General features: G+C 41.6%; 1 protein-coding gene across 1 annotated transcript in view; it reads right to left on the bottom strand.

The window, feature by feature from the left end:
* Positions 1–22,055, bottom strand: part of LOC135504111 (ankyrin repeat domain-containing protein SOWAHB) — a 37,675-nt gene extending 15,620 nt beyond the window's left edge. The window contains exons 1-9 of the mRNA XM_064922405.1: positions 21,782–22,055; positions 19,394–19,455; positions 18,749–19,030; positions 16,786–16,884; positions 10,776–10,835; positions 10,381–10,482; positions 5,427–5,441; positions 2,809–2,895; positions 830–902 (exon numbers count right to left, since the gene is read on the bottom strand). Coding sequence (XP_064778477.1) covers positions 830–902; positions 2,809–2,895; positions 5,427–5,441; positions 10,381–10,482; positions 10,776–10,835; positions 16,786–16,884; positions 18,749–19,030; positions 19,394–19,455; positions 21,782–21,905 — 904 coding nt within the window. The 5' untranslated portion in view covers positions 21,906–22,055. The remainder of the gene's footprint in view (positions 1–829; positions 903–2,808; positions 2,896–5,426; positions 5,442–10,380; positions 10,483–10,775; positions 10,836–16,785; positions 16,885–18,748; positions 19,031–19,393; positions 19,456–21,781) is intronic.
* Positions 22,056–26,595: the final 4,540 nt, after the last annotated feature.

Genomic DNA, 26,595 nt, shown 5'->3' on the forward strand with positions numbered 1-26,595 from the left:
CCTCTTCTTACCAGAAAGATGTTTGTTTCTGTCGGCGCGATGCGTGAAGAAACCAGCTGGCTGCACCGACTCCGTTAGCGTCTCTCGAGTGAGCCATGTTTCCGTGAAGCAAAGAACGTTACAGTCTCTGATGTCCCTCTGTAATGCTACCCTTGCTCGGATTTCATCAACCTTGTTGTCAAGAGACTGGACATTGGCGAGTAGTATGCTAGGAAGTGGCGCGCGATGTGCCCGTCTCCGGAGCCTGACCAGAAGACCGCTTCGTTTCCCTCTTTTACGACTTCGTTGTTGAGTCGCAGGCTGGGATCCATTCTGTTGTCCTGGGTGAAAGGCAGAACACAGGATCCGCTTCGGGAAAGTCATATTCCTGGTCGTACTGATGGTGAGTTGACGTTGCTCTTATATCAGTAGTTCTTCCCGACTGTATGTAATGAAACCTAAGATGACCTGGGGTACCAATGTAAGAAATAACACATAAAAAAAAAAAAAAAAAAAACTGCATAGTTTCCTAGGAACGCGAAGCGAGGCGGCCATCTCTGTCGGCCCCATCAATATTAGCTACAGCTTTATAATTTTGGGTCAGATTAACTGACTCTTTTGAGGATGAAAGGGGGCTCAGTGGACAAAGTCACCTTGGTAAAAAAATAATAATGTGATGACAGCATATTGTAGCCAAATTTCTTTTTAGCTATTCCATGAGTGTTTGCGAGTTATCCGACAGAACAGTGCAGACAGTTATCGTGGTATCTGACGTGAGACAATGATTGACACCCTTCATTCCACACCCCAAAAACAAAAAGCAATTGAGTTAACTTTCCCTGTCATTTACCATATGTTCCAATGAGCAGCTCCAAAATGTTTCGATGGCCATGCAATGCTGCAATATGCAGGGGTGTATAGCCCTGCAAAACAAAAAGGTCAAAATCATGCAGATGTGTCTATACTGTATGTTCCCCACCAAAAGCATTGGGGGAAAATGCAAATGGGATAACATAGCTACTTGAACATAACCTCTGATGTCTACTGTGTGCAGGGTTCATGGTTCAACCATGGAAAAATGTGCAAGGCGTTTTAATACCTACCCCCTACAGTTTCCCATGGCCCCAACACAGCCAATGAATACATGAAAGGAGAGAATATACAAATTACCAGAGGTTATGGCAACAAAACCTAATGACCAAATACATAATTAGCTAGTAATTCCCCGAAAATTGCCATAGTTGTGAGTTTGGCACGGTAATACATTCCGACAGTGTTTAGGGGAAAGAACATTATGTGGCTTGATTTATTAGTAGACACTGTGTGTGTGTTTGTGTGTGTGTGTGTGTGTGACTACTGTAAACTGTAATGCATTCACAAAGCGGTATCTTCACAGGAACCATTATGATGCAACATTACATCTAACCCGGCTGCAACCCAGAGGCTGCCTGGCCAGCCTGCAAATAGTGTATACAGACAACAACATACAGTACCTATTTTACCAGATCACTTCCTGTGCATGATACACTTAGATGAAAGAGGAGATACTCACATGCTGAAAGAAAATAAATGCAGGAGTAATGTTATTACCTGTACAGTAAGACAATATTTTGTAACAGACCATTCCAATTTCTGATACAGAAGAATGGGAGAAACTCCCCAAATGCAGGTGTTCCAAACAGGAGTCAATCCACAAAACAATAACCTGTCCCGGGGCTGCAGTTGAAAATGAGCCGGCTTGCTATTTTACTGAAATGTTGATTAATGTGCATTGTCGTAAAAATAAAAATGAACTCAAACTCAAAGTCCCTTTTGAGTATTGCAACAACTTTTTATTTAACTTAGTTTTAAGATTTTGTCATGAAGAACACATGTTCATCTTAATAAAAAACAATTTTCCCATGCCTATTAATTACTGAATAAAAGTTCATCTTAAATCAGCCGTGTCTTGTGACAGGAGGAATGGAAGCTTGTTGTGTGCAACACAACAGGAATTAAATGCATGCTTCACAAAAAATATTGAAATTGTTGATTTCTAGCCTGTCTATATATGGGTAACATGGTTTACATGTTATGCTCGACCCACTCAGTTTTCCACCACAAAACACTAGCAAATTGCCAAAAGAATAGAATCAGCTCATCTGATTTTACACTGTTATTTGACTATTAGATGTTCAATGTTTCTTTTGAAAATAAAATCTCTTAAAAATAGAGTTTGTTTCACAGAACAGGGTAGACCTTAAAATGAGGGCCATCATTATTATTTTTTATTTTTTTATAAATATTAACATTAACTAAATAACAATCTTCAGAAATGACTTTGTCACAGCAACAAAATAACTAGGGCTTTACAATTATATTGAAAACTTGCAGAAATGTTGGGATCAAGTGGGTTAAAATCTTCCTAGAAGTCACAGAGGTGCACAGAAGGACATTTCAAAATGCACATTTTGGCACTTTAGCAAGCCTTTTATTCATATAGAAAATCGGATTTATTGAATTCTCCAGGTCTGTATTAATGGGCACTTCGTTTAATATAACAGGCTTTTAAAAATAAATATTTGTGCACAATGTCTACTTAAAATATCAAAGGGACGCAAAAGCAACTCACTTCGTGGAACGACCCACGGTGTACTTTTTTAAAAATCTTTATTTAACTAGGCAAGTCAGTTAAGAACAAATTATTATTTTCAATGACGGCCTAGGAACAACGGGTTAACTGCCTTGTTCAGGGGCAGAATGACAGATTTTTACACTGTCAGTTCAGGATTCGATCTTGTAACTTTTCGGTTACTAGTCCAACGCTCTAAACACTAGGCTAATACTCACAGATTTAGTGTTGACGTCAGCCCCTGCATTGGCCATCATGGCAGCCATGTCCTCTTTGCCATGTTTGGCTGCCCAGTGTAGAGCTGTCTGTGGCCAAAACAAGGAGGGAAATGTAAGCCATTTACAAAATACAGACGAATTCCCTATACTGTACATAACAAAAGCACTTTACTACAACACTGACACAGGAGTTGCCATTTTATTTTTTAAGTATACACAGATACTTGTATTGTATTGGCATATACACAAATACTTGTAGATACATGTACATTCCCAGTGGTGGTTATTTAGTAGATAGTAATTAGCATAGCGTCATTACTCCTCTAACAAGGAGTTGAAACAGAGTGAATCAGATCAGTTTGAGAGCTCTGATAGGCTGGCTGAGGCAATGGCCCAGCTGTGCACAGGAGGAGTAGAGAGATGGAGGGAAAGGTGGTGGGATGGTTTCCTGCCATCTGACTGAGCCTAATTACAAAACAACACTGCACTGTGCGCACAACAGGGGTGCCCAGCCGCCTGTCACGGGGGGGAAGATTGATGGTGTTGGTGTGACCCACAGAGGGGAGAGATTGAGAGAGGGGAGACCCACCCAAGCAACGCACCACTGTCAGCACGCAGCCGTCAGAAGAACAGCACTGGGGCCCTTCCGTGCTGTGGGCCTACCACACACGCTCAGAGACAACACGCACACACATACATACTCAAAGACACACACACAAACTCTCACATACAACATACACAGACAGACATGCACACACACACATGCACACACATGAAAACTCCCATGCACACCACATTCACCTGTCTGCTGTCTGACAGTGATGCTGTTGTGATCAACTGTGTTACTCTTGTCAATGGGTCTCTGAACACTGAGCACATCAGGCTGTGTAATAACAAGCTATTCGGCAGGTGAACACATGGGCTGCTACAGATGCCAGCCTGTTAACTACAACCTGTGTGTCTGAGTCTGACTCCAGACATGGAACAGGGAAAACAAAAGTAGGTTTCCTATGTCAACCAAAATATGTCAATCAATCATCTCCTTTCATTTGTTAGAAAGTATGAGCTTACAATCTGTGATTATTATTCATGCTTGTTTATGGCCATAATGGTTATTCTTTGTCTCCTGCATTGTGCACTATATACCACAACCTCAGTGGACTATACCAAAATCTCAATATCAGATATCATAGAAGCATGGGGGAAGATATACCTCTAGATGTCAAAAACCAGTCTGGGAGACATATTGTGATAGATGAAGTCTGGCTCTGAGTATCTCTATCTCTGTTGTCTGTCCTGTCACACGCTGAAGACGGATTGGTCGGATGGGTCGTTTGAGTGGCTGCTCGGCGGGTTCCCTAGTGGGCAGGAGTGACGTATGAGGTCGGACAGGATGTGGCCTCAACCCCTCCACGTGCCTCTCGTTCCTGTCCTAGCTCGGTGGGGCCACCCCCCGCATGCCTGCCTGCTTGACTGATGACCAACTTTTTGTGTGTGTGTGTGTCAGACACCAATTGTGGAGGTAAGTAAGTAGTGGCCAAAGGGCCGAGGGTTGGACAACTGGAGACACAGCTGACAAAATGACCTATGGCCTGTGTGACACCTTGCTGTTCATAGTAAGACCACTGAGGAGGGATTGAAGAATGATATACTTACAAACTACAGGACAGGGTAAAAGGAAGTACATCCCAGTCCAACATGGCAGGAGGGTGAGCCCATGTCACATGTTGATGAAGAAAAAGAGAGAGATGGATATGATGAAGGAATATGATACAGGTGTATGATCTTAATTTGACATACAGTGAGCCCCAAAATAATTGGGACAGTGACAATTTTTGTTTTGGCTCTGTACTCCAGCACATTGGTTTGAAATGATACAATGATTATTAGGTTAAAGTGCAGACTGTCAGATTTAATTTGATGGTATTTTCATCATTTGTGGGTTTACCGTTTAGAAATTACTTTTTGTACATAGTCCCCCATTTCAGGGTACCAAAAGTATTGGACAACATGCACTTAAAAAGTTAAATATTTGGTCCTATATTCAGAACACACAATGATTACATCAAGTTGAATGTTGGATGCATTTGCTGTTTGTCTTGGTTGTGTTTCAGATTATTTTGTGCCCAATAGAAATTAATGGTAAATAATGTATTTTGTCATTGCCAGTGTCCCAATACTTCGGAGGCTATTCGCTAGCTAAAACTAGGTAACATGAAATGTGCAAAATGGTCAAATCAAAATCTAATTTTATTGGTCTATATTTGTACACATATTTTTCTGATGTTATTGCAGCTGCAGCTGCACTTATGTTTCTGTTAATATTACCATGTGTTAGTGTGGGTTTTCAGTGAATTTATGTAAATCACACATCTCATCTGAATTTCCTGTGGTGCTAGAAAATTCTCACCAACAAAAGAGTGATCAAATGAAGATCCTACATCTATATGTTAGATGTGGTTAACATTTCTTGGTCTTTGAATAAGCAAGTCTTAGTTAATGACGGTTGAGGGGGAGAGTAAGGCTACACAATGCATCTGCTATTGTTAAAGTCAAAGTTTATGAATGGTCTAATCTTTGTAGGTCACAGAGTCAGTTACAACCTCAGACCAAGGAACAAATGGCACCCAGACCTCCTCAAACTCAGGCCCTAGGTACGGGTGACTTCACCTCCGAACGGTGGTGGTTCGGTGGGCATCAAAGCCGTCCGAGGGAGATTTAGCATCTTCCCGAGGACACAACCAAAATTGTTCTTCAATTAATCCCAGCCTGCTCTATAACTTTTAGATTATCTTTAAATGGTTGAAGTCTTTGTGGAGCATTAAGAGTCTCTCTCTAATCCCCCCCTCCCATCTCCCTGCACTTCAATGGCGACCCTTGAATATTTTCCGGGTGGGTGTGGTGATGGCAGGGGCTTAGGGTTAGGTCTTAGAAGGTGGTCTGAAACAGGACAGTGTGAGAACCCCAACAGAGGGGAGGGACAACAAACATAAACCCAAATCCCTTGAGCGCACAGGGAGACCAATAAAGGGATTTGGGTTGTCGGGCGGGGGGTTCAGGAGTTAAAAAGCTATCTTTCATAATCCTTTTGATAGTGGCACCGCAGGAAATGCATGATCTGATGTTTTTACATAACAGGGTTTTTAAAATACAATTAAGTAAAACAAAAACTATGGAATGTTGACTATTTGCAATTAGTACATATGGAATTGGGAGTTTTTACCTGTTGATAATGATGAGCAACGAAAATATGAGCAATCATGACCAAATGTTAATACACGTAATATAGGCTATTGTTGTTAGGCAATTTTAAAACTTCTTAGGGCTGCAATCCTGTTAACCTCTAGTGACACCCCATCCCGGATCCGGGAGCGTAATCATCGACTGACACTAATTAGCATAACGCAACGGACATAAATACTACTAGAAAATATTCCTATTCATGAAAATCACAAGTGAAATATATTGAGACACAGCTTAGCCTTCTGTTAATCACCCTGTCATCTCAGATTTTCAAAATATGCTTTACAGCCAAAGCAAGACAAGCATTTGTGTAAGTTTATCAATAGCCTAGCATAGCATTATGTCCAGCTAGCAGCAGGTAACTAGGTCACAAAAATCAGAAAAGCAATCAAATTAATTTGTTTACCTTTGATGAGCTTCGGATGTTTTCACTCACGTGACTCCCAGTTAGATAGCCAATGTTCCTTTTTTTTTTTAAATATATTTTTGTAGACGAAATAGCTCTGTTTGTTCTTCACGTTTGGCTGAGAAATCGACCGGAAATTTCAGTCACGACAATGCCGAAAAATATTCCAAATTAGCTCCATAATATCGACAGAAACATGGCAAACGTGGTTTATAATCAATCCTCAAGGTGTTTTTCAAATATCTATTCGATAATATATCCAATGGGACAATTGGTTTTTCAGTAGGACCGATTGGAAAAATGGCTACCTCTGTATTTTACGCGAGAATCACTCTGAGAGCCATTAGGTGACCACTTACACAATGTAGCCGCTTACGGGTATTCTTCAATATAAAGGCGTAAAACTACGTCACAATGCTGTAGACACCTTGGGGAATACGTAGAAAAAGTCTGGTTGATAGCCTATTCAATGCTCAATAGGGACGCATTGGAACGCAGAGCTTTCAAAACATGAGGCACTTCTGGATTGGATTAGAGTGTTTTCTATCCTAAATTGTCAATTATATGCATATTCTAGCATCTTGTCCTGACAAAATATCCCGTTTACTTTGGGAACGTTATTTTTCCAAAAATGAAAATACTGCCCCCTAATCACAAGAGAGGAGTAACAAAAAGCACAAATAGAGAAAATGAATCACTAACCTTTGATGATCTTCATCAGATGACACTCATAGCACTTCATGTTACATAATACATGTATGTTTTGTTTGATAAAGTTCATATTTATATCAAAAAATCTCAGTATACATTGGCGCGTTATGTTCACTAGTTCCAAAAACACCCGGTGATATTTTTTAACCTTTAACTCTAGGCGTCAGTTAAGAACAAATTCTTATTTTCAATGACAGCCTAGGAACAGTGGCCTGTTCAGGGGCAGATTGCCAGATTTGTACCTTGTCAGCTCGGGGATTTGAACTTGCAACCTTCCGGTTACTAGTCCAACTCTCTAACCACTAGGCTACCCTGCCGCCCCAGAGAGCCACATCATTTGACATAAATACTCATTTTAAATGTTGATAAATACAATTGCTTGACATGGAATTATAGATATACAGCAACTGCTGTGTCAGATTTTTTTAAAGGGAAAAGCAAACCATGCAATAATCTGAGACGGCACTCAGAAAATAAAATTATTCGCCATGTTGGAGTCAACAGAAATCACACTATAAATATTCCCTTACCTTTGATGATCTTCATCAGAATGCACTCCCAGGAATCCTAGTTCCACAATAAATGCTTGATTTGTTCGATAATGTCCATTATTTATGTCCAAGTAGCTACTTTTGTTCGCGCGTATTGTACACAAATCCAAACGCTCATCCAGGTCCATTCGAAAGTCGGACGAAAACTTCAAAAAGTTATATTACAGGTCGAAGAAACTTGTCAAACTAAGTATAGAATCAATCTTTAGGATGGTGTTATCATAAATCTTCAATAAAGTTCCAACCGGAGAATTCCTATGTCTGTAGAGAAGCCATGGGACTCAGGTCGCTATCATGTGAAATGAGCGTGACCAGGACCTGGCTCTCTGCCAGACCACTGACTCAAAGAGCTCCCATCCAGCTCCACAACACAGTAGAAGCCTCATTCAAGTTTCTAAGGATGGTTGACATCTAGTGCAAGCCCTGGGAAGTGCAACTTTATCCATATCCAACTGTGTATTCAATAGGGGCTGGGTTGAAAATCGACCAACATCAGATTTTCATGTTTGGATTTCTTTTCAGGTTTTTGCCTGTCAAATTAGTTATGTTATACTCACAGACATCATTCAAACAGTTTTAGAAACTTCAGAGTATTTTCTATCCAATACTAATAATATGCATATACAGTGGGGCAAAAAAGTATTTAGTCAGCCACCAATTGTGCAAGTTCTCCCACTTAAAAAGATGAGAGGCCTGTAATTTTCATCATAGGTACACTTCAACTATGACAGTCAAAATGAGAAAGAAAATCCAGAAAATCACATTGTAGGATTTTTAATTAATTTATTTGCAAATTATGGTGGAAAATAAGTATTTGGTCACCTACAAACAAGCAAGATTTCTGGCTCTCACAGACCTGTAACTTCTTCTTTAAGAGGCTCCTCTGTCCTCCACTCGTTACCTGTATTAATGGCACCTGTTTGAACTTGTTATCAGTATAAAAGACACCAGTCCACCACCTCAAACAGTCACACTCCAAACTCCACTATGGCCAAGACCAAAGAGCTGTCAAAGGACACCAGAAACAAAATTGTAGACCTGCACAAGGCTGGGAAGACTGAATCTGCAATAGGTAAGCAGCTTGGTTTGAAGAAATCAACTGTGGGAGCAATTATTAGGAAATGGAAGACATACAAGACCACTGATAATCTCCCTCGATCTGGGGCTCCACGCAAGATCTCACCCCGTGAAAAATGATCACAAGAACGGTGAGCAAAAATCCCAGAACCACACGGAGGGAGCTAGTGAATGACCTGCAGAGAGAATGTGGGAGAATGTCATATGGTCAGATGAAACCAAAATAGAACTTTTTGGTAAAAACTCAACTCGTCGTGTTTGGAGGACAAAGAATGCTGAGTTGCATCCAAAGAACACCATACCTACTGTGATGCATGGGGATAGAAACATCATGCTTTGGGGATAGAAACATCATGCTTTGGGGCTGTTTTTCTGCAAAGGGATAAGGACGACTGATCCGTGTAAAGGAAAGGATGAATGGGGCCATGTATCATGAGATTTTGAGTGAAAACCTTCTTCCATCAGCAAGGGCATTGAAGATGAAACGTGGCTGGGTCTTTCAGCATGACAGTGATCCCAAACACACCGCCCGGGCAACGAAGGAGTGGCTTCGTAAGAAGCATTTCAAGGTCCTGGAGTGGCCTAGCCAGTCTCCAGATCTCAACCCCATAGAAAATATTTGGAGGTTTTCCATGTTGCCCAGCAACAGCCCCAAAATATCACTGCTCTAGAGATCTGCAAGGATGGGCCAAAATACCAGCAAAAGTGTGTGAAAACCTTGTGAAGACTTACAGAAAACGTTTGACCTCTGTGTCATTGCCAATAACGGGTATATAACAAAGTATTGAGATAAACTTTTGTTATTGACCAAATACTTATTTTCCACCATAATTTGCAAATAAATTCATAAAAAATCCTACAATGTGATTTTCAGGATTTTTTTTCTCATTTTGTCTGTCATAGTTGAAGTGTACCTATGATGAAAAGTACAGGCCTCTCATTTTTTTAAGTGGGAGAACTTGCACAATTGGTGGTTGACTAAATACTTTTTTGCCCCACTGTATTAGCAACTGGGACTGAGGAACAGTCCGTTTACTCTGAGCACCTTTCATCCAAGCTACTCAATACTGCCCCTGCAGCCATAAGAAGTTTAAGTGGTCAAGAATTTAGAGACAGAACATATAAAGACTGCCCATACAGTGGGATATCAATAGTCAGACTACTTACCCCCTGAGAGAGACAGTCATGGTCACAGGCAGGCACAACATAGCAGATTCCAACCAGAAAATAAACAATATTAGTCAAACTAACTACATAGTTCATGCAGGTCATAACATACACTCTTCTATGTAGACCGCTCATGCACATGAAGTATACATATTTATCATATTCAAAAGCTTGGAGAAAGTATACTCACCGAGGTGAAGTCCTTTAAAAGCCAAATGAAGGAAAGAAGGGAAAAAAACTCAATATCGGTGTGGTGCTCTGAGTTAAACATCTTAGAATACTTTTACCTGACTCCCATTAAAACATGGCTACTTATTCATCCACAACATTTATATTGCAATGGCATACAGAATGATGAGGGTGACTTATAACACATTTTTAAGGGCAACGTTGGGGTGAGCCATGTGGGGGGGTTACCTTCTTGTTGGCCAGGGAGGGCTCCTGTTGTAGCAGCTGGGCGAGGTCAGAGAGACAGCCACATGCAGCAGAGTAGATCCATTCCTTCTCCACAGGGTCCAGCTGTAGGACAGGGAGTGGATGAGCAAATGGCCAGCACAGACATCACAGTACTGTATACATTAACGCGTAGTATGAATATATGATTGTATACATTTACATTTTAGTAATTTAGCAGACGCACATATCCACAGCGATTTACTGGAGCAATTAGGGTTAAATGCCTTGCTTAAGGACACATCGGCAGATTTTTCAACTAGTCGTCTTGGGAATTCGAAGCAGTGATTGTCTTAACCGCTGGGCTACCTCCCGCCTCTGTATATTAATGCTACCTGTAAATTAATGAGGAAACTCACAGCCACTGGGGTGGAGCCCATACTGCCCGTACACTCCTCTTCCTGCTCTTCGGACTCTGACTGAGAGACATACACAAATCAGAGAATGGTTTATTTCAATTTAATAAAGAAAGTATCAATGGCAGCTAATGCTGATTTTTTTTTGGACACAATTCACAATAGTCATAAATACACAATAAAACAACAATACAATAAAATCCAAGACTTTAAAATACATATTTTCTGAAAAACATCAGTGCCTGGTTAAGGTTCACACATTTAGGTCACATTTAGGCAAAGGTGGCAGTAGATAGATCAATGGTTGAGCACACTTATTATGAAGGGTACTGCGCTATTTTGGTAGCGCTTACTTCAAGTAAATGATCATGGAATATGATGAGTATGTGCTAAGAGCCTAACTCACACTCACGTGCACACACACACACACAATCAATCACACTGTTTATATTTATCACCTTAAACTTCAGAGATCACAAGGAATGAAGTGATGCAAAAAGAGTGAGACAGCCATACAAACAGACAGGATGGCAAATGGAGCCAGAGCAAACACAGTTTTTCACACCAAGGGTACAATGTAATAATAACTGTGAACACCCACCGTTTTACAGAGGATCAAAAATGCTCAGAAAATAAAGAACAGAATTCTCAGAATGCACAAAAGAGTCATTCTGGCTGATTAATGTGGGAGAAAATGTTCTTTATGTTTTGTTTTGTCAAGCTCTTGATTGCTAATTGTTCTCAGATCATACAGAGAGATGGTGTAAAACACACAACTCTTTCATGTTGCTGTCATACATGCCTTGTGTAACAAGAAAAGTGGAGGCCTATTTATTCAACCAATTCCACAATGGCACATGTCCACTTTTTTCTCTGCTGGAAAGAAAAATTATGAGGGAAAAAAATACACTATATATACCAAAGTATGTGGACACTTCTTCAAATCAGTGGATTCGGCTATTTCAGCAACTCCCATTGGTGGCAGGTATATAAAATCGAGCACACAGTCATGCATCTCCATAGACATACATTGGCAGTAGAATGGCCTTACTGAAGAGCTCAGTGACTTTGAATGTAGCACAGTCATAAGATGCCACCTTCCCAAGGTGCAACTGAAAGGTTGCAAGATCAAATCCCCGAGCTGACATGGTAAAAATCGTTCGTTCCGCCCCGGAACAAGGCAGTTAAACCACTGTTCGTAGGCCGTCATTGAAAATAAGAATTTGTTCTTAACTTCTTAACTGACTTGCTTAGTTAAATAAAGGTAAAATTAAAATTAACAAATAAAAAGCTCACCGCCATTGGACTCATTGGAAACGCGTTTTCTGGAGTGATGAATCACGCTTCACCATTTGTCATTCCGACGCTACCTGCCCCGATGCATAGTGCCAACTGTAAAGTTTGGTGGAGGAGGAATAATGGTCTGGGGATGTTTTTTATGGTTCGGATAGGCCCCTTTGTTCTATACATTCTGGACCATTCTGTGCTTCCAACTTTGTGGCAACAGTTTGGGGAAGGCCCTTTCCTGTTTCAGCATGACAATACCCACTTGTACTAAGCGAGGTGCATACAGGAATTGTTAGACGAGATCGGTGTGGAAGAACTTGACTGGCCTGCAGAGAGCCCTGACCTCAACCCCATCAAACACCTTTGGGGTGAATTACTTCCGGCGCCGACAGAGATGGCCGCCTCGCTTCGCGTTCCTAGGAAACTATGCAGTTTTTTTTTTTTTTACGTGTTATTTCTTACATTAGTACCCCAGGTCATCTTAGGTTTCATTACATACAGTCGAGAAGAACTACTGTATATAAGATCATCGTCAACTCACCATCAGTACGACCAAGAATATGTTTTTTGCGACGTGGATCCTGTGTTCTGCCTTACAAACAGGACAACGGAATGGATCGCATGCAGTGACCCAAAAAAACGACTCAGAAAAAGAGGGAAACGAGGCGGTCTTCTGGTCAGACTACGGAGACGGGCACATCGTGCCCCACTTCCTAGCATTCTTCTTGCCAATGTCCAGTCTCTTGACAACAAGGTTGATGAAATCCGAGCAAGGGTAGCATTCCAGAAGGACATCAGAGACTGTAACGTTCTGTGCTTCACGGAAACATGGCTCACTGGAGAGACGCTATCCGAAGCGGTGCAGCCAACGGGTTTCTCCACGCATCGCGCCGACAGAAACAAACACCTTTCTGGTAAGAAGAGGGGTGGGGGTGTATGCCTTATGGCTAACGAGGCATGGTGCGATGAAAGAAACATACAGGAACTCAAATCATTCTGTTCACCTGATTTAGAATTCTTCACAATCAAATGTAGACCGCATTATCTACCAAGAGAATTCTCTTCGATTATAATCACAGCCGTATATATCCCCCCCCCAAGCAGACACATCGATGGCTCTGAACGAACTTTATTTAACTCTTTGCAAACTGGAAACCATTTATTCGGAGGCTGCATTCATTGTTGCTGGGGATTTTAACAAGGCTAATCTGAAAACAAGACTCCCTAAATTTTATCAGCATATCAATTGCGCAACCAGGGGCGGAAAAACCTTGGATCACTGTTACTCTAACTTCCGCGACGCATATAAGGCCCTGCCCCGCCCCCCTTTCAGAAAAGCTGACCACGACTCCATTTTGCTGATACCTGCCTACAGACAAAAACTAAAAAAAAGAAGCTCCCACGCTGAGGTCTGTCCAACGCTGGTCCGACCAAGCTGACTCCACACTCAAAGACTGGTTCCATCACGTGGACTGGGACAGGTTTCGTATTGCGTCAGATAACAACATTGACGAATACGCTGATTCGGTGTGCGAGTTCATTAGAACGTGCGTTGAAGATGTCGTTCCCATAGCAACGATTAAAACATTCCCTAACCAGAAACCGTGGATTGATGGCAGCATTCGCGTGAAACTGAAAGCGCGAACCACTGCTTTCAATCAGGGCAAGGTGTCTGGTAACATCACTGAATACAAACAGTGCAGCTATTCCCTCCGTAAGGCTATCAAATAAGCTAAGCGTCAGTACAGAGACAAAGTAGAATCTCAATTCAATGGCTCAGACACAAGAGGCATGTGGCAGGGTCTACAGTCAATCACGGACTACAGGAAGAAATCCAGCCCAGTCACGGACCAGGATGTCTTGCTCCCAGGCAGACTAAATAACTTTTTTGCCCGCTTTGAGGACAATACAGTGCCACTGACACGGCCTGCAACGGAAACATACGGTCTCTCCTTCACTGCAGCCGAGGTGAGTAAAACATTTAAACGTGTTAACCCTCGCAAGGCTGCAGGCCCAGACGGCATCCCCAGCCGCGCCCTCAGACCATGCGCAGACCAGCTGGCTTGTGTGTTTACGGACATATTCAATCAATCCCTATACCAGTCTGCTGTTTCCACATGCTTCAAGAGGGCCACAATTGTTCCTGTACCCAAGAAAGCTAAGGTAACTGAGCTAAACGACTACCGCCCCGTAGCACTCACTTCCGTCATCATGAAGTGCTTTGAGAGACTAGTCAAGGACCATATCACCTCCACCCTACCTGACACCCTAGACCCACTCCAATTTGCTTACCGCCCAAATAGGTCCACAGACGATGCAATCTCAACCACACTGCACACTGCCCAAACCCATCTGGACAAGAGGAATACCTATGTGAGAATGCTGTTCATCGACTACAGCTCGGCATTCAACACCATAGTACCCTCCAAGCTCGTCATCAAGCTCGAGACTCTGGGTCTCGACCCCGCCCTGTGCAACTGGGTACTGGAATTCCTGACGGGCCGCCCCCAGGTGGTGAGGGTAGGTAACAACATCTCCTCCCCGCTGATCCTCAACAATGGGGCCCCACAAGGGTGCGTTCTGAGCCCTCTCCTGTACTCCCTGTTCACCCACGACTGCGTGGCCACGCACGCCTCCAACTCAATCATCAAGTTTGCGGACGACACAACAGTGGTAGGCTTGATTACCAACAACGACGAGACGGCCTACAGGGAGGAGGTGAGGGCCCTCGGAGTGTGGTGTCAGGAAAATAACCTCACACTCAACATCAACAAAACTAAGGAGATGATTGTGGACTTCAGGAAACAGCAGAGGGAACATCCCCTATCCACATCGATGGAACAGTAGTGGAGAGAGTAGCAAGTTTTAAGTTCCTCGGCATACACATCACAGACAAACTGAATTGGTCCACTCACACAGACAGCATCGTGAAGAAGGCACAGCAGCGCCTCTTCAACCTCAGGAGGCTGAAGAAATTTGGCTTGTCACCAAAAGCACTCACAAACTTCTACAGATGCACAATCGAGAGCATCCTGGCGGGCTGTATCACCGCCTGGTACGGCAACTGCTCCGCCCTCAACCGTAAGGCTCTCCAGAGGGTAGTGAGGTCTGCACAACGCATCACCGGGGGCAAACTAACTGCCCTCCAGGACACCTTCACCACCCGATGTTACAGGAAGGCCATAAAGATTATCAAGGACATCAACCACCCGAGCCACTGCCTGTTCACCCCGCTATCATCCAGACGCGAGGTCAGTACAGGTGCATCAAAGCTGGGACCGAGAGACTGAAAAACAACTTCTATCTCAAGGCCATCAGACTGTTAAACAGCCACCACTAACATTGAGTGGCTGCTGCCAACACACTGACACTGACTCAACTCCAGCCACTTTAATAATGGGAATTGATGGGAAATGATGTAAATATATCACTAGCCACTTTAAACAATGCTACCTTATATAATGTTACTTACCCTACATTATTCATCTCATATGCATACGTATATACTGTACTCTATATCATCGACTGCATCCTTATGTAATACATGTATCACTAGCCACTTTAACTATGCCACTTTGTTTACATACTCATCTCATATATATATACTGTACTCGATACCATCTACTGTATCTTGCCTATGCTGCTCTGTACCATCACTCATTCATATATCCTTATGTACATATTCTTTATCCCCTTACACTGTGTATAAGACAGTAGTTTAGGAATTGTTAGTTAGATTACTTGTTGGTTATTACTGCATTGTCGGAACTAGAAGCACAAGCATTTCGCTACACTCGCATTAACATCTGCTAACCATGTGTATGTGACAAATAAAATTTGATTTGAATTGGAATTCCTACTGTGAGCCAGGCCTAATAGCCCAACATCAGTGCCCAACCTCACTAAAGCGCTTGTGGCTGAATGGAGCAAGTCCCCGCAACAATGTTTCAACATCTATTGGAGACTGTTATAGCAGCAAAAAGGGGGACCAACTCCATATTAATGCCCACGATTTTGGAATAAGATGTTTGACGGGCAGGTGTCCACATACATTTGGTCATGTAGTCTATTTGTTGGACAGATTTTTTTTTTATCGTTGAGTTCTGAATAATTACAATAATAAGAGCTCTGAGAACTTTTCTTCTCTCTGTCATGTAATTCCATTCGCTTTGTCTAGGTTCAGAACGAGGGATTAGAACACTGTTCAGAACCAGGGATTAGAATAAAGTTAAGAACAAGGGATTTAGAACACAGTTTAGAACCAGGGATTGGAACACCGTTTAGAACCAAGGATTAGAACAACGTTCAGAGCCAGAGATTAGAACACCAAGCTCTTCAAGAGCAAAGGAGAGTAGTATAAACAGAGTGCAAAGAGGAAGTTCAACCTGCCACAGTTTAACAGTATTTTTACACAGGGGAATATTTGCTGACAACTGGTTCTTTCCACAGACCTGTTAAAATCCAACACAGTGAAATATGATGAAGTAACATCAGGGGAAAATTCAATCTCAAAAGTATTTTCCTAATTCCTGGAGCTGCTCTCCTCACCTCCCACTGACATTTTGAGAGGGATGTGAGGAGAGCATTGGAAGACATCTTCTCCTCAGAACTTCTCTAACGCTCTCTCCGCTTCTCTCCAACCTTATGAGGAGACGAGGCAAGATGGGATGCAAGGAATTGAGGAAAATACTTTTGAGATTTACTCCTGGTGTCACTAGCCTCTCACCTTTGACCCTGATTCTCTGTCTAGATCATTCTCCCCTTTGCTGTGCACAAGAGGTTCCTCCGAAACAGACGGTGAGGGTTTTCTCTCAGTGTGCTGATCCTGGAGGCACAGCGACATAACATACAGAATGATGCCATTTCTCCATTCTCCATTTAATACGAACATTCTCAATTTACCCCTGGTTACTGTAGCTCTGTCAAAATTCTAGCCACATTAGACTGCATGTGCAGTGCACAGGGTGTAAAATGTGTTCTGTTAACGGCTTGTTGAGGTGATCAGCTACAATTCACACTTTATGCAGAAACTACTTGTGTTGTGCTGTTGACCTTTTCCTGCCTTCAACAACAGTGTGAGTAGATACCGTGTGAGCTTGAACGCTTTATACATACTTCTGTGGACATTGACACTATGGGCTTAACATACAGTACCAGCCAAGTTGGGACACACCTACTCATTCAAGGGTTTTTCTTATTCTGACTATTTTCTATATTGTAGAATAATAGTGAATACATCAAAACTATGAAATAACACATTGAATCATTTTACATTTTAATTCCAAGTTGTAAGGCAACAAAATAGGAAAAATGCCAAGTGGGGTGAATACTTCCGCAAGCCACGGTAACTCCACTGAACTTATCCTCTGCAGCAGAGGTAACTCTGGGTCTTCCTTTCTTGTGGCGGTCCTCATGAGCACCAATTTCATCATAGCGATTTATGGTTTTTGCGACTGCACTTTCATGTCTTAAAGTAATGATGGACTGTCGTTTCTCTTTGCTTATTTTGAGCTGTTCTTGCCAAAATATGGACTTGATATTTTACCAAATATGGCTATCTTCTGTATACCAACCCTACCTTGTCACAACACAACTGATTGGCACAAACACAGTAAAGGGGAAAGAAATTCCACAAATGAACGTTTAACAAGGCACACCTGTTAATTGAAATGCATTCCAGGTGACTACTTCATGAAGCTGAATGAGAGAATGCCATGAGTGTGCAAATCTGTCATCAAGGCAAATGGTGGCTACTTTGAAGAATTTAAAATATGAAATATATTTTGATATGTTTAACACTTTTTGGTTACTACATGATTCCACATGTGTTATTTCATAGTTTTGATGTCTTCACTATTATTATACAACATAGAACGTCAAAATAAAGAAAAACCCTGTGTGTCCAAACCTTTTTACTGGTACTGAATAATCTCTTTAAATGCTAGGATTGTAGACACACTACTACTAAGATTGTTTTCCATGAACAATATGTAAAATCACTTCAGCCACATTATTGTGTAAATTGAAGAGCTGAATATGGGTTTTATTGAGGTCAAATATCAATGTACAAATTACCCTTACATTTATCACAGGGGCGGACTGGGCTGGTCCATTTTTAGCCCAGTGGGCCTATCTGACTTGGGTTTTTAGCATTCAATGATCATTATCTGACCAATAAGAGGGGCCTCAAAGGGTGGGTGGGGGGGCATGAGGGAAGAAAATGTGTGGGGGCCTCAAGGGAAAGAATGGGGTGGTGTGTTAGAAATGCCAGTTCCCATTTCTGGTCCCAGTCCACCCCTGTTTTATCAGGAAATACAATTACAATTTTGCAGCTCAAACATAATGGGAATGACAACAAACATTTGGTTATGAACAGCTATAACCTTTGAGTAAAAGATACAGCCACTGGAACAAGTTGTTTGACTTTCTCATCATTAAACTCATCTGTGCTTCAACTCTTATGCCAAGAATGAGGTCTGATGCCAGAATGAGAGAGCAGTCATACTTAACTCAATTCCATAGGAAATGGATGAGAATGATAGTAGTGGCAAGTCTTGTTTTCATACAGATTTATTCCTCTCTAATGCTGTCATGGCATTTATATTTTATCAAATGTGCAGACTTGGGCAGACTAAAGGGCACACACAAGTATCAAGGACAGAGTCTAGTGAGCCAACATAGAGACTGACCTCTTGCATGTGCTCCTGCTCGGGTGCCTCTGTGACAGTAATGCTGGGGCCTCTTCCACACCACGTCACCCGGGAAGGCTTCCTCTCCTCTGCCCGCTTGGCCGGTTCAGGCTGGAGGTCTGGTTCCATCTGGGCACTGGAGAGAGATGAGACCCCTGACCCATCCCACTGGGCTGAGGCCGATGGCCTGGCAGGGCTGGCCTGTCTGTCTGTCCCAGGCTCTGTCTCACTGTCCTGCTTCTGCTGCCGGTATCTCTTCTTCAGAACTAGGTACTTCTCACCCTGATAGGGACAGACAGCAGGCCGGCAGGAGATGAGGAGGGTAAAGGCCTACTGTATATGAGAGGTCAACTTTGACCTAAAAGTAATTATTGTAAGTTGCCCTTTCTAATTACTATGTAACTGAATGGTAATAACAACACTGTATATAACCAATAACACAACAAACTACATAGTAAACAGACCCAGCAAAGAAATACCATATCCTTTTTTAGTTTCATACAATTTAACTACCATGGCTGACTCAATATTGTGTAAAGGGAACTTGATTTGAGTGTGGAGCATTAAATAATTATGTACACTGATTTTATCACAGCTTTTCACGGCACACAATCCACAAATGGTCAAAAGCTCTACTTCACTTACATTCTCTGATTTCACAACAGCAATCCTGTCGATGATCTGTTTGAACTCCTCTCTGTATTTGGCTGGGGAAAAGAAACAATGTTGGCATATCCACTTTCAAAAACATGATATCGCCTTTAGTTCTCTCCCAAAACCTCAGACTTTCATTCTCTGAGGGATTTGGAGAAAACATGTCAAAGGATGATGAGGAAAACAAATATAATTTGGTCTAACAATACTTTATAACAGGTGTAGTAATAGATTTCTTATGGAATAATAACCACTAATCGAATCAAGTGTTATCTTACGATTGATTAGATTTATCTGAAACGGAATGTTCTATTTACTCTAAATAAGGCTGTTGCATCACTCTGGCATTCCAAGATGTAGACCTTTTGAACCAGAAGAATGCGTGATGGCTATTTGAGATTATTGTGTGGCCTGTGAAGGCTGGTGGTTGATCTCCCCTCCCTGTTATTTCACCATATTCCCCCTGCCTGCAGAGACCAGGCTTCTGTCCCAAAGTACACCCTATTGCCAATTTAGTGCACTACTTATGACCAGGGCCCATAGAGCTCTGGGCAAAAGTAGTGCACTATATAAGGAATAGGGTGCAATTTGCGGTGAACCCCAGGGGCTCCAGGAGTGAGGGGCTTTCATTCTTCATTCCTTTGCAGGCCAAGCACTGCTCCAGTTGCAAAACAATCATCTCAGAACAAAGTCACTGACTGGGAAAAGGGACAGAAAGGAAACCAGGCCTCTCGCTGCCAACATGAGAGGCAGGCAGATAAAAATTATTAAAAACTCTACTCACGCATCATCTCCAAAAATCCCAACCCCAACCTATCTGTCTATTTCCGCAGTATTAAATCTTTCCTATGGGAACCCAAACCAACTGCAGATGGATGGCTATTACAATAGTTAACTATTTAACTCCTCTCACAAATACAACTGAGTTTGTGAAATGATATTCAGACTTGATGCTGACAGACGTTGGTTTATATAGGTACTGTTTCTGAGAATTGATCCATTACTCCAGCGGCCAGACCACCTAATTAACATAGACCATCCTAGTTCAACATACTAAATACTAATGGCAGAAGTCCTGTGTTTGAAAGAATGCTTAGTTATTAAAGAATATATAGAGCTGGACAATTGACCTCTTTCCTTTTTCCTGACAACAGGGTAAGGAAATAACATTTCAGAATGAGACAGTTCACAACTTCACATCCACAAAAACAGGAAATCCAGAGGAAGTGGCCACTTACATCACATCAACAAAATAATTCCTGACTTAGTAGTATATGGGTGACACAGTTTACCCATGCAGTTATTCATTATCTTGAGGTAGACAGATAACCATAGCAACTGGACAGACACAGCCATGTTAGCTATCACTTTCCCACAATGTCCCCATTTTGTTCCATGGTAATAAAAGAGCACTCCATTAGAGATCTAGCTGTGCTGGTACATGTTGCCTAATTTATTGCATTATGATTAAAACACTATTATGGTGCAATAGGGCCCATTAAAGAAGGGACCACATGTTGTTATAACAGACTTTAAGTACTGTATGTACTGAAAATCATTTCCATAATTGGACACTCCAGCCATGTCAGATGGCACAGTAAAGCAGCTTTCGTTGGAAACCTCTGTCAACAACTGTACCACTGAGATAGCATCTGGACAGTACAAGCGGTACAACTGTAATACAAGGTCACATTGGATAATCATTTATCTAGAGACGGTCAAACATGTTAAGGCCTAGTTATTTTATCCAGTACCAAGCAGGGATGATGCTGTGGTGTAGTGCATGGGAAATGATTGGTAAAGCATAAGAACATATTTTTTATGTCACAGTAGCAGGTTTAAGGATAATGCTGACTTGGGGTCATGATTCAGGGGCTGGTATCAATTACAGAAAGGCAGCACCGTAATCACACTGTTTATCAGGGTGAAGCTTTGTTGTAATGTCACAACAGAATGCCACAGTCAAATGGTGAAAATGATTCGTTGGAGTGGTCTGGATCTGAGGCTTGGGTAGCGGGCACTGGAGAATTCATGCAGCTATAACTGGTCTCAAAGGAAATGACAGAATTCCTGGTGTAATTGTATCGTTGTAAAAGAACCTTTAATGTAAAGCAGATGTTACGTTTAAGCTAACCGACTGGGGATTGGGAACAATGAGAAACAAATGGGTTTACGGGAAAACTATATATGAAATTGGAAACCGTTGAATATGATCATATCATGAAAGCTACATGACAGATGTCGCATGAGGCGAGGCGAGACATGGTACGGTCAGTGACATCGCTAAAAGCCATCCATCACTGAACACATAAAACAGTTGCTGTTGAGGTTAAATTCTCTCTCAATTCTACATTTCAGATACAATGTACCGCTACTTACCACGCAGCTCCATGTCCTTGTGACCAATAAAAGGCTTGTATGTTTTCATTAAATCTGCATTTTTTACTTTCCCTCCGGTTGAGTAGAAATAATCCAACAACGATTCTTCACTTACATCGGCCATTATCGATATATCAATGCTCGTGTTCTATGATAAAATCAGGTTTCTTTTAGAATTCTTATGATCTTGCTGCTATGACATTGTAGTGTATCCTGGCTAATTTGAGAGAAAAAAATGGTATAGTACATCCAACTTTACTCCACCGAACTCCACCCAAACCCAACCACTCACTGCGCCTCCTCCGGTTAACTCTTTCGGGACTGAAACAAAGCTGAGAGGGAGACAGCAAGGGTTTTTGACAGCATGTTGCAACTTCATTACAGTGGCATATAGATTTGTTCAAACAAGGCCTAGGCTTCTCTTACAGTGTCAAAGTCTTTGGCATAGCACTGAGCAACCCATCTTGTCTCAATGCATTATTAGCCTAGTCTATCGTATAGTTATTTTATAGCCTTTGAGTCAGCATCTTCCACAAAGTTGAGGACCTAGGGGCCTATGTAATTCTACTGCCTTTTAGAGAGATTCTTCATCTATGACATGACTAAGGTTTAGAATAAAACATTTTCCTTCAAATATTTATGCATTTTTTAAACTTTTTTATTAGGTTTAGATTACAACATTTTCCTTAGAATTTCATGACAAAAGTCACCATTAGAATCATACAACTCATGCAGTAGGACTAGTTGGGTTCACAAAGGTGAAAGCATCTATCTGCTGTGTAACCATATGCCACAGCAAGAGTGCTCAGACAGAGCCCCATTATAGTTGATGCCTAGTGTCAGTTCCGGTATTATCCTACACCACAATATCAGATTAATTGTGTCAATGCGTTCTGAATATTAAATGTGTTCGATTTACCTCGGTAATCTCACTTGCTCTCTCTCGTTTTCCACTTGTAGCTAGATACTCTTTAGATGAGTTTCCATTTAATTAAGAAATATGCTTGTGATTTAAATGTCATATGTTTTATCATCCTAAAAAATACAATGTTGAGATGACAATAAGCTTCTTATGAGCTGATACAATTACAGTGTGGAGTAGGCCCTAGTAATCTTGCAGTTCATACAACAAAATGAGACCTTATGCGTTGCCATTTTTGAAAAACACCCTAACTTTTACTATGAGGATAAAGAATGATGATCCGCTGACATATGCCATGTCTGTGTGTTGTAAAATTCCAGACAGAAGTTGAGAACATATTCAATAATCACTTTGCCATTACTGAAAAGACACAAAGTGGAGGGTAAATAATATGTATCAATCATGTAATAACTTTGCTCACAATACAGTAATTTCGAAAATGATTTTGAAAGTACATCTATCACAGTAATGAAGACACAAATCCTAATATATAAAGCAGGTAAGATGTGTCTGTACAGGCGTGAAGTTGACATATGTCCATGGGGAAACAATTTGAATACAACTATTTTATAGAAAACGGCAAATAATAACATTTCCAAGATGTTACTTTTGAAAACAACTACCCTTGGTCTAACCTCCTTGGTCTAACCTCCTTGGTCTAACCTCCTTGGTCTAACCTCCTTGGTCTAACCTCCTTGGTCTAACCTCCTTGGTCTAACCTCCTTGGTCTAACCTCCTGGATGTGATTGAGATGTGTAACGACAAAGATTCCACCATGAACAACACAGGGTGACCCATGACCGGATTATTGGGCACCCGTCTGCTTAAACCCTCAGGGGCCCAGAGTCTGCCTTGGGGCCTTGAGGGGCCAGATGTTCTGAGAGCTGTGGCCCTCTCAGTCTCCAACAATATGAAGGTCAATTAGTCTTTAACTAATGGCAGCGTGTGACATGGACTGGTGGTGTCCTGGCTCTGATATAGGGCAGATGTTCACTATGACTAGCACGGTGATCCACTCCATATGGTTGCCACTTGTCCGTGGGCCTTTTCACAGCACAGACCTTTTGAACACGCTTTAGTTATCAGTTCTCTTTTTTACCCTCTGTAAAAACACATCCTAAATCCAATCACCTAGCCCTTCTAAAGGGGATGATGTTGATTAATGGGAATCTGTGGTGGCAGTAGCAAGCGGACGACCCATAACATAAGCCCCTGCTGTCAGTACATCCAGCCAGCCAGCCGGCCGGCCAGCCCTGGGCCCATTTAGGCTCTGAGCTACAGAGGAAACAAGTTGAGGGAGAGCGGGAAGGAGGGAGAGCTTAGATTAGAGAGGGGATTGTTTAGACAAACAATGGTGTCTACCTGATTTTAATCTCGGCTCCAAAAGAGCACAGGGATTGGCAGACATTAATAAATGAAAGTGCTCTCCATAATCGGGATTTGCACAAAGTGCCCCTTTGTGTTAATCTGACATTTTTTACAGCATGCTTTTTGACATCTGTCACAGGGAGGAGTGTTAACCCTCACATTCCCCAGGTGCTTGCAACGAAACAGAACAACCAGGATGGTAATACTATATATTTAAAATGGATCTCATCATAGACAATACGTCCACAATCCCATATACAGCACGTAATTACTGCCACCATAAGAGTTCAAGGGAGTATCCCAATGTTGAAAAAACAAAGCAAAAGTGGGAGAGCATAACAATGCCTCATATGTCATACTTATTTTACATACACTAATTTCTAGACAAACCAATTTTGCTCCAACAGTAACATCACATAATCTGATTTGATAACCTGGTTCAAAAACTGTTTCTTAAAACACTTTCTAAGCAATGTCTTTCACCTTTCCGACTATAATTGTGAGGACGTGCACACCGCACTGCAGTGTCCAGTGAGAGTACATTCTGTGTACCACACACGTTCCATATTAGGAGAAGCTAATATAGCGGAGGTTGTGTAATTACTTTGTGGTTCAAAACGAAAGCTGCATTTCAATAATTAAAGTCCAGGGTATCAGCGCTAAAGCACAATAAAATTGTTTTAAAATCAAGGATTACAACATTAAATCCCACAGGGCCAGATGTGAGCAAGGGAGGAGACACCGCCCACCGACCGACCGGATTCTGGATCAGATTAAGACTAGAAACTATCCCAGAGGGGCCATGCTGCCTTTTCTATGTGGATTAGGGGCTTGTGTGGAATCAACATGCTGTAATGCACCGATTAGCTGATATAATCACCTGTAAATACACCTTGTCCAGCGCACACTACAGCCAGGGCAAGGCAGGATAGGACAGGACCAGCAATCCCTGTAAGTGGATATGTTTGTGTGTGTGCTTGAGTGCGTGCGCGCTTACGTGCATGTATGTTCCTGCCATGCCTCTGGAAGATCTGCCACACACTTGTGTACCGTGAACATCCCACTATTCAAAGCCTCCACATGAAAACAATGTGTTTTATGGGAATATGTGGATGCAGCAGTGAAAGGACATGTTTCATATGCTGAGGAGTAGTACTGAGGAAAAGGAAGGAGAGGTTAGTCAGCCAGAAATATATGGTATGATCTCATCATGCATCATGAGTTCATACAGATGTAGGATCTTAATTGGATCATCCTGTTGCAGGTGAACTTCCCTGCAACTTCCCTGCAATGTATTAGATGTTTGTAATTTCCACAAATTTCAGAGACTTGATTTTCCCTTACGAAAAATCCACATATTAATTCACATCGACTGTTGCTGCAGGCTAATTTTCCTGCTGTAGCAAACTGGCTCAAATTAAAATCCTACATCTGTACTGATTCAGCAGGAACTGTCTCTGTAAAGGAATATAAAAGATGATCTTGATTCATAAATAATCCAACACTAGCTTTGTCCCCGAAATGTTTGTGCATTTGCCTACACCATTGTCATTGTCAAGCATGACAATTCCACATACAGTAAGTGGTTGGCAAGACAGCAGAAACAGACCGGCACAAATCTAAAACCACAAATCCAACACTTTCTTCAACCCGTCACACTGTCCAAATGTAAAAAACAGCAACATCAGCCAAACTCTGAAAATACATTCGGAAGCTTTCTGATTGTCATCTTACACATAATAATTCTTATTTTTTCTTTAACATTTAACTAGGCAAATCAGTTAAGAACAAATTCTTATTTACAATGACGGCCTCCCCCGGCCAAACCCCGACGACGCTGGGCCAATTGTGCGCCGCCTAATAAGAGGATCCAGACTTTGTAGTAAATGGTACACCTACCTCAAACGAAGAGGTATTGTGCTATACACAATGAACTCAATTGAAACATGTATGTAGAGATGTAAACATAAGGATCCACCCATTTTAGTCGTTGCTAAAGAGCATAAATATTTTGCTTCTCCCTGGTACTAATATTGGTGAAATACAATGATTAAACACCAAAGATATATAACGCCATCTGCTGGCAGTTCATAAGAACACTAATGTGATGTTAATCGCTCGTCCAGTAATGTTACTAGGCTATGATTGGACTCCATTTCAGACTTTTAAGACACAGACCACTCAGTGCTGTTAAATAAGAACATAAAAAATCCCTTCTCAAAGCCAGTCAGTGAATCCTCAAACCATGCAACTTTGCTGTTAAAGAGATTCACCCAAATTACCAAATTCCATTCAAGTCATGGGACCGATATTAGCATTTTAGCGCATTACGTTCAAAACATCTAAGTGACTGTTGAGCTTCACAATAATACTTTCGGATGATTTGGACATGCGCGAAAAATGCTAATATCGGTCCCATGCTAAAACGTTAGCATTTGGAAACTGCCAGAGAAACTAAACCAAACCATGGATTGCTGTCATACCTTGTCCATAGACTGCTTACAGTGTGAGGAAATCAATATAA

The sequence above is a fragment of the Oncorhynchus masou genome, chromosome 18 (assembly GCF_036934945.1).
Source record: "Oncorhynchus masou masou isolate Uvic2021 chromosome 18, UVic_Omas_1.1, whole genome shotgun sequence".
NCBI lineage: Eukaryota > Metazoa > Chordata > Actinopteri > Salmoniformes > Salmonidae > Oncorhynchus > Oncorhynchus masou.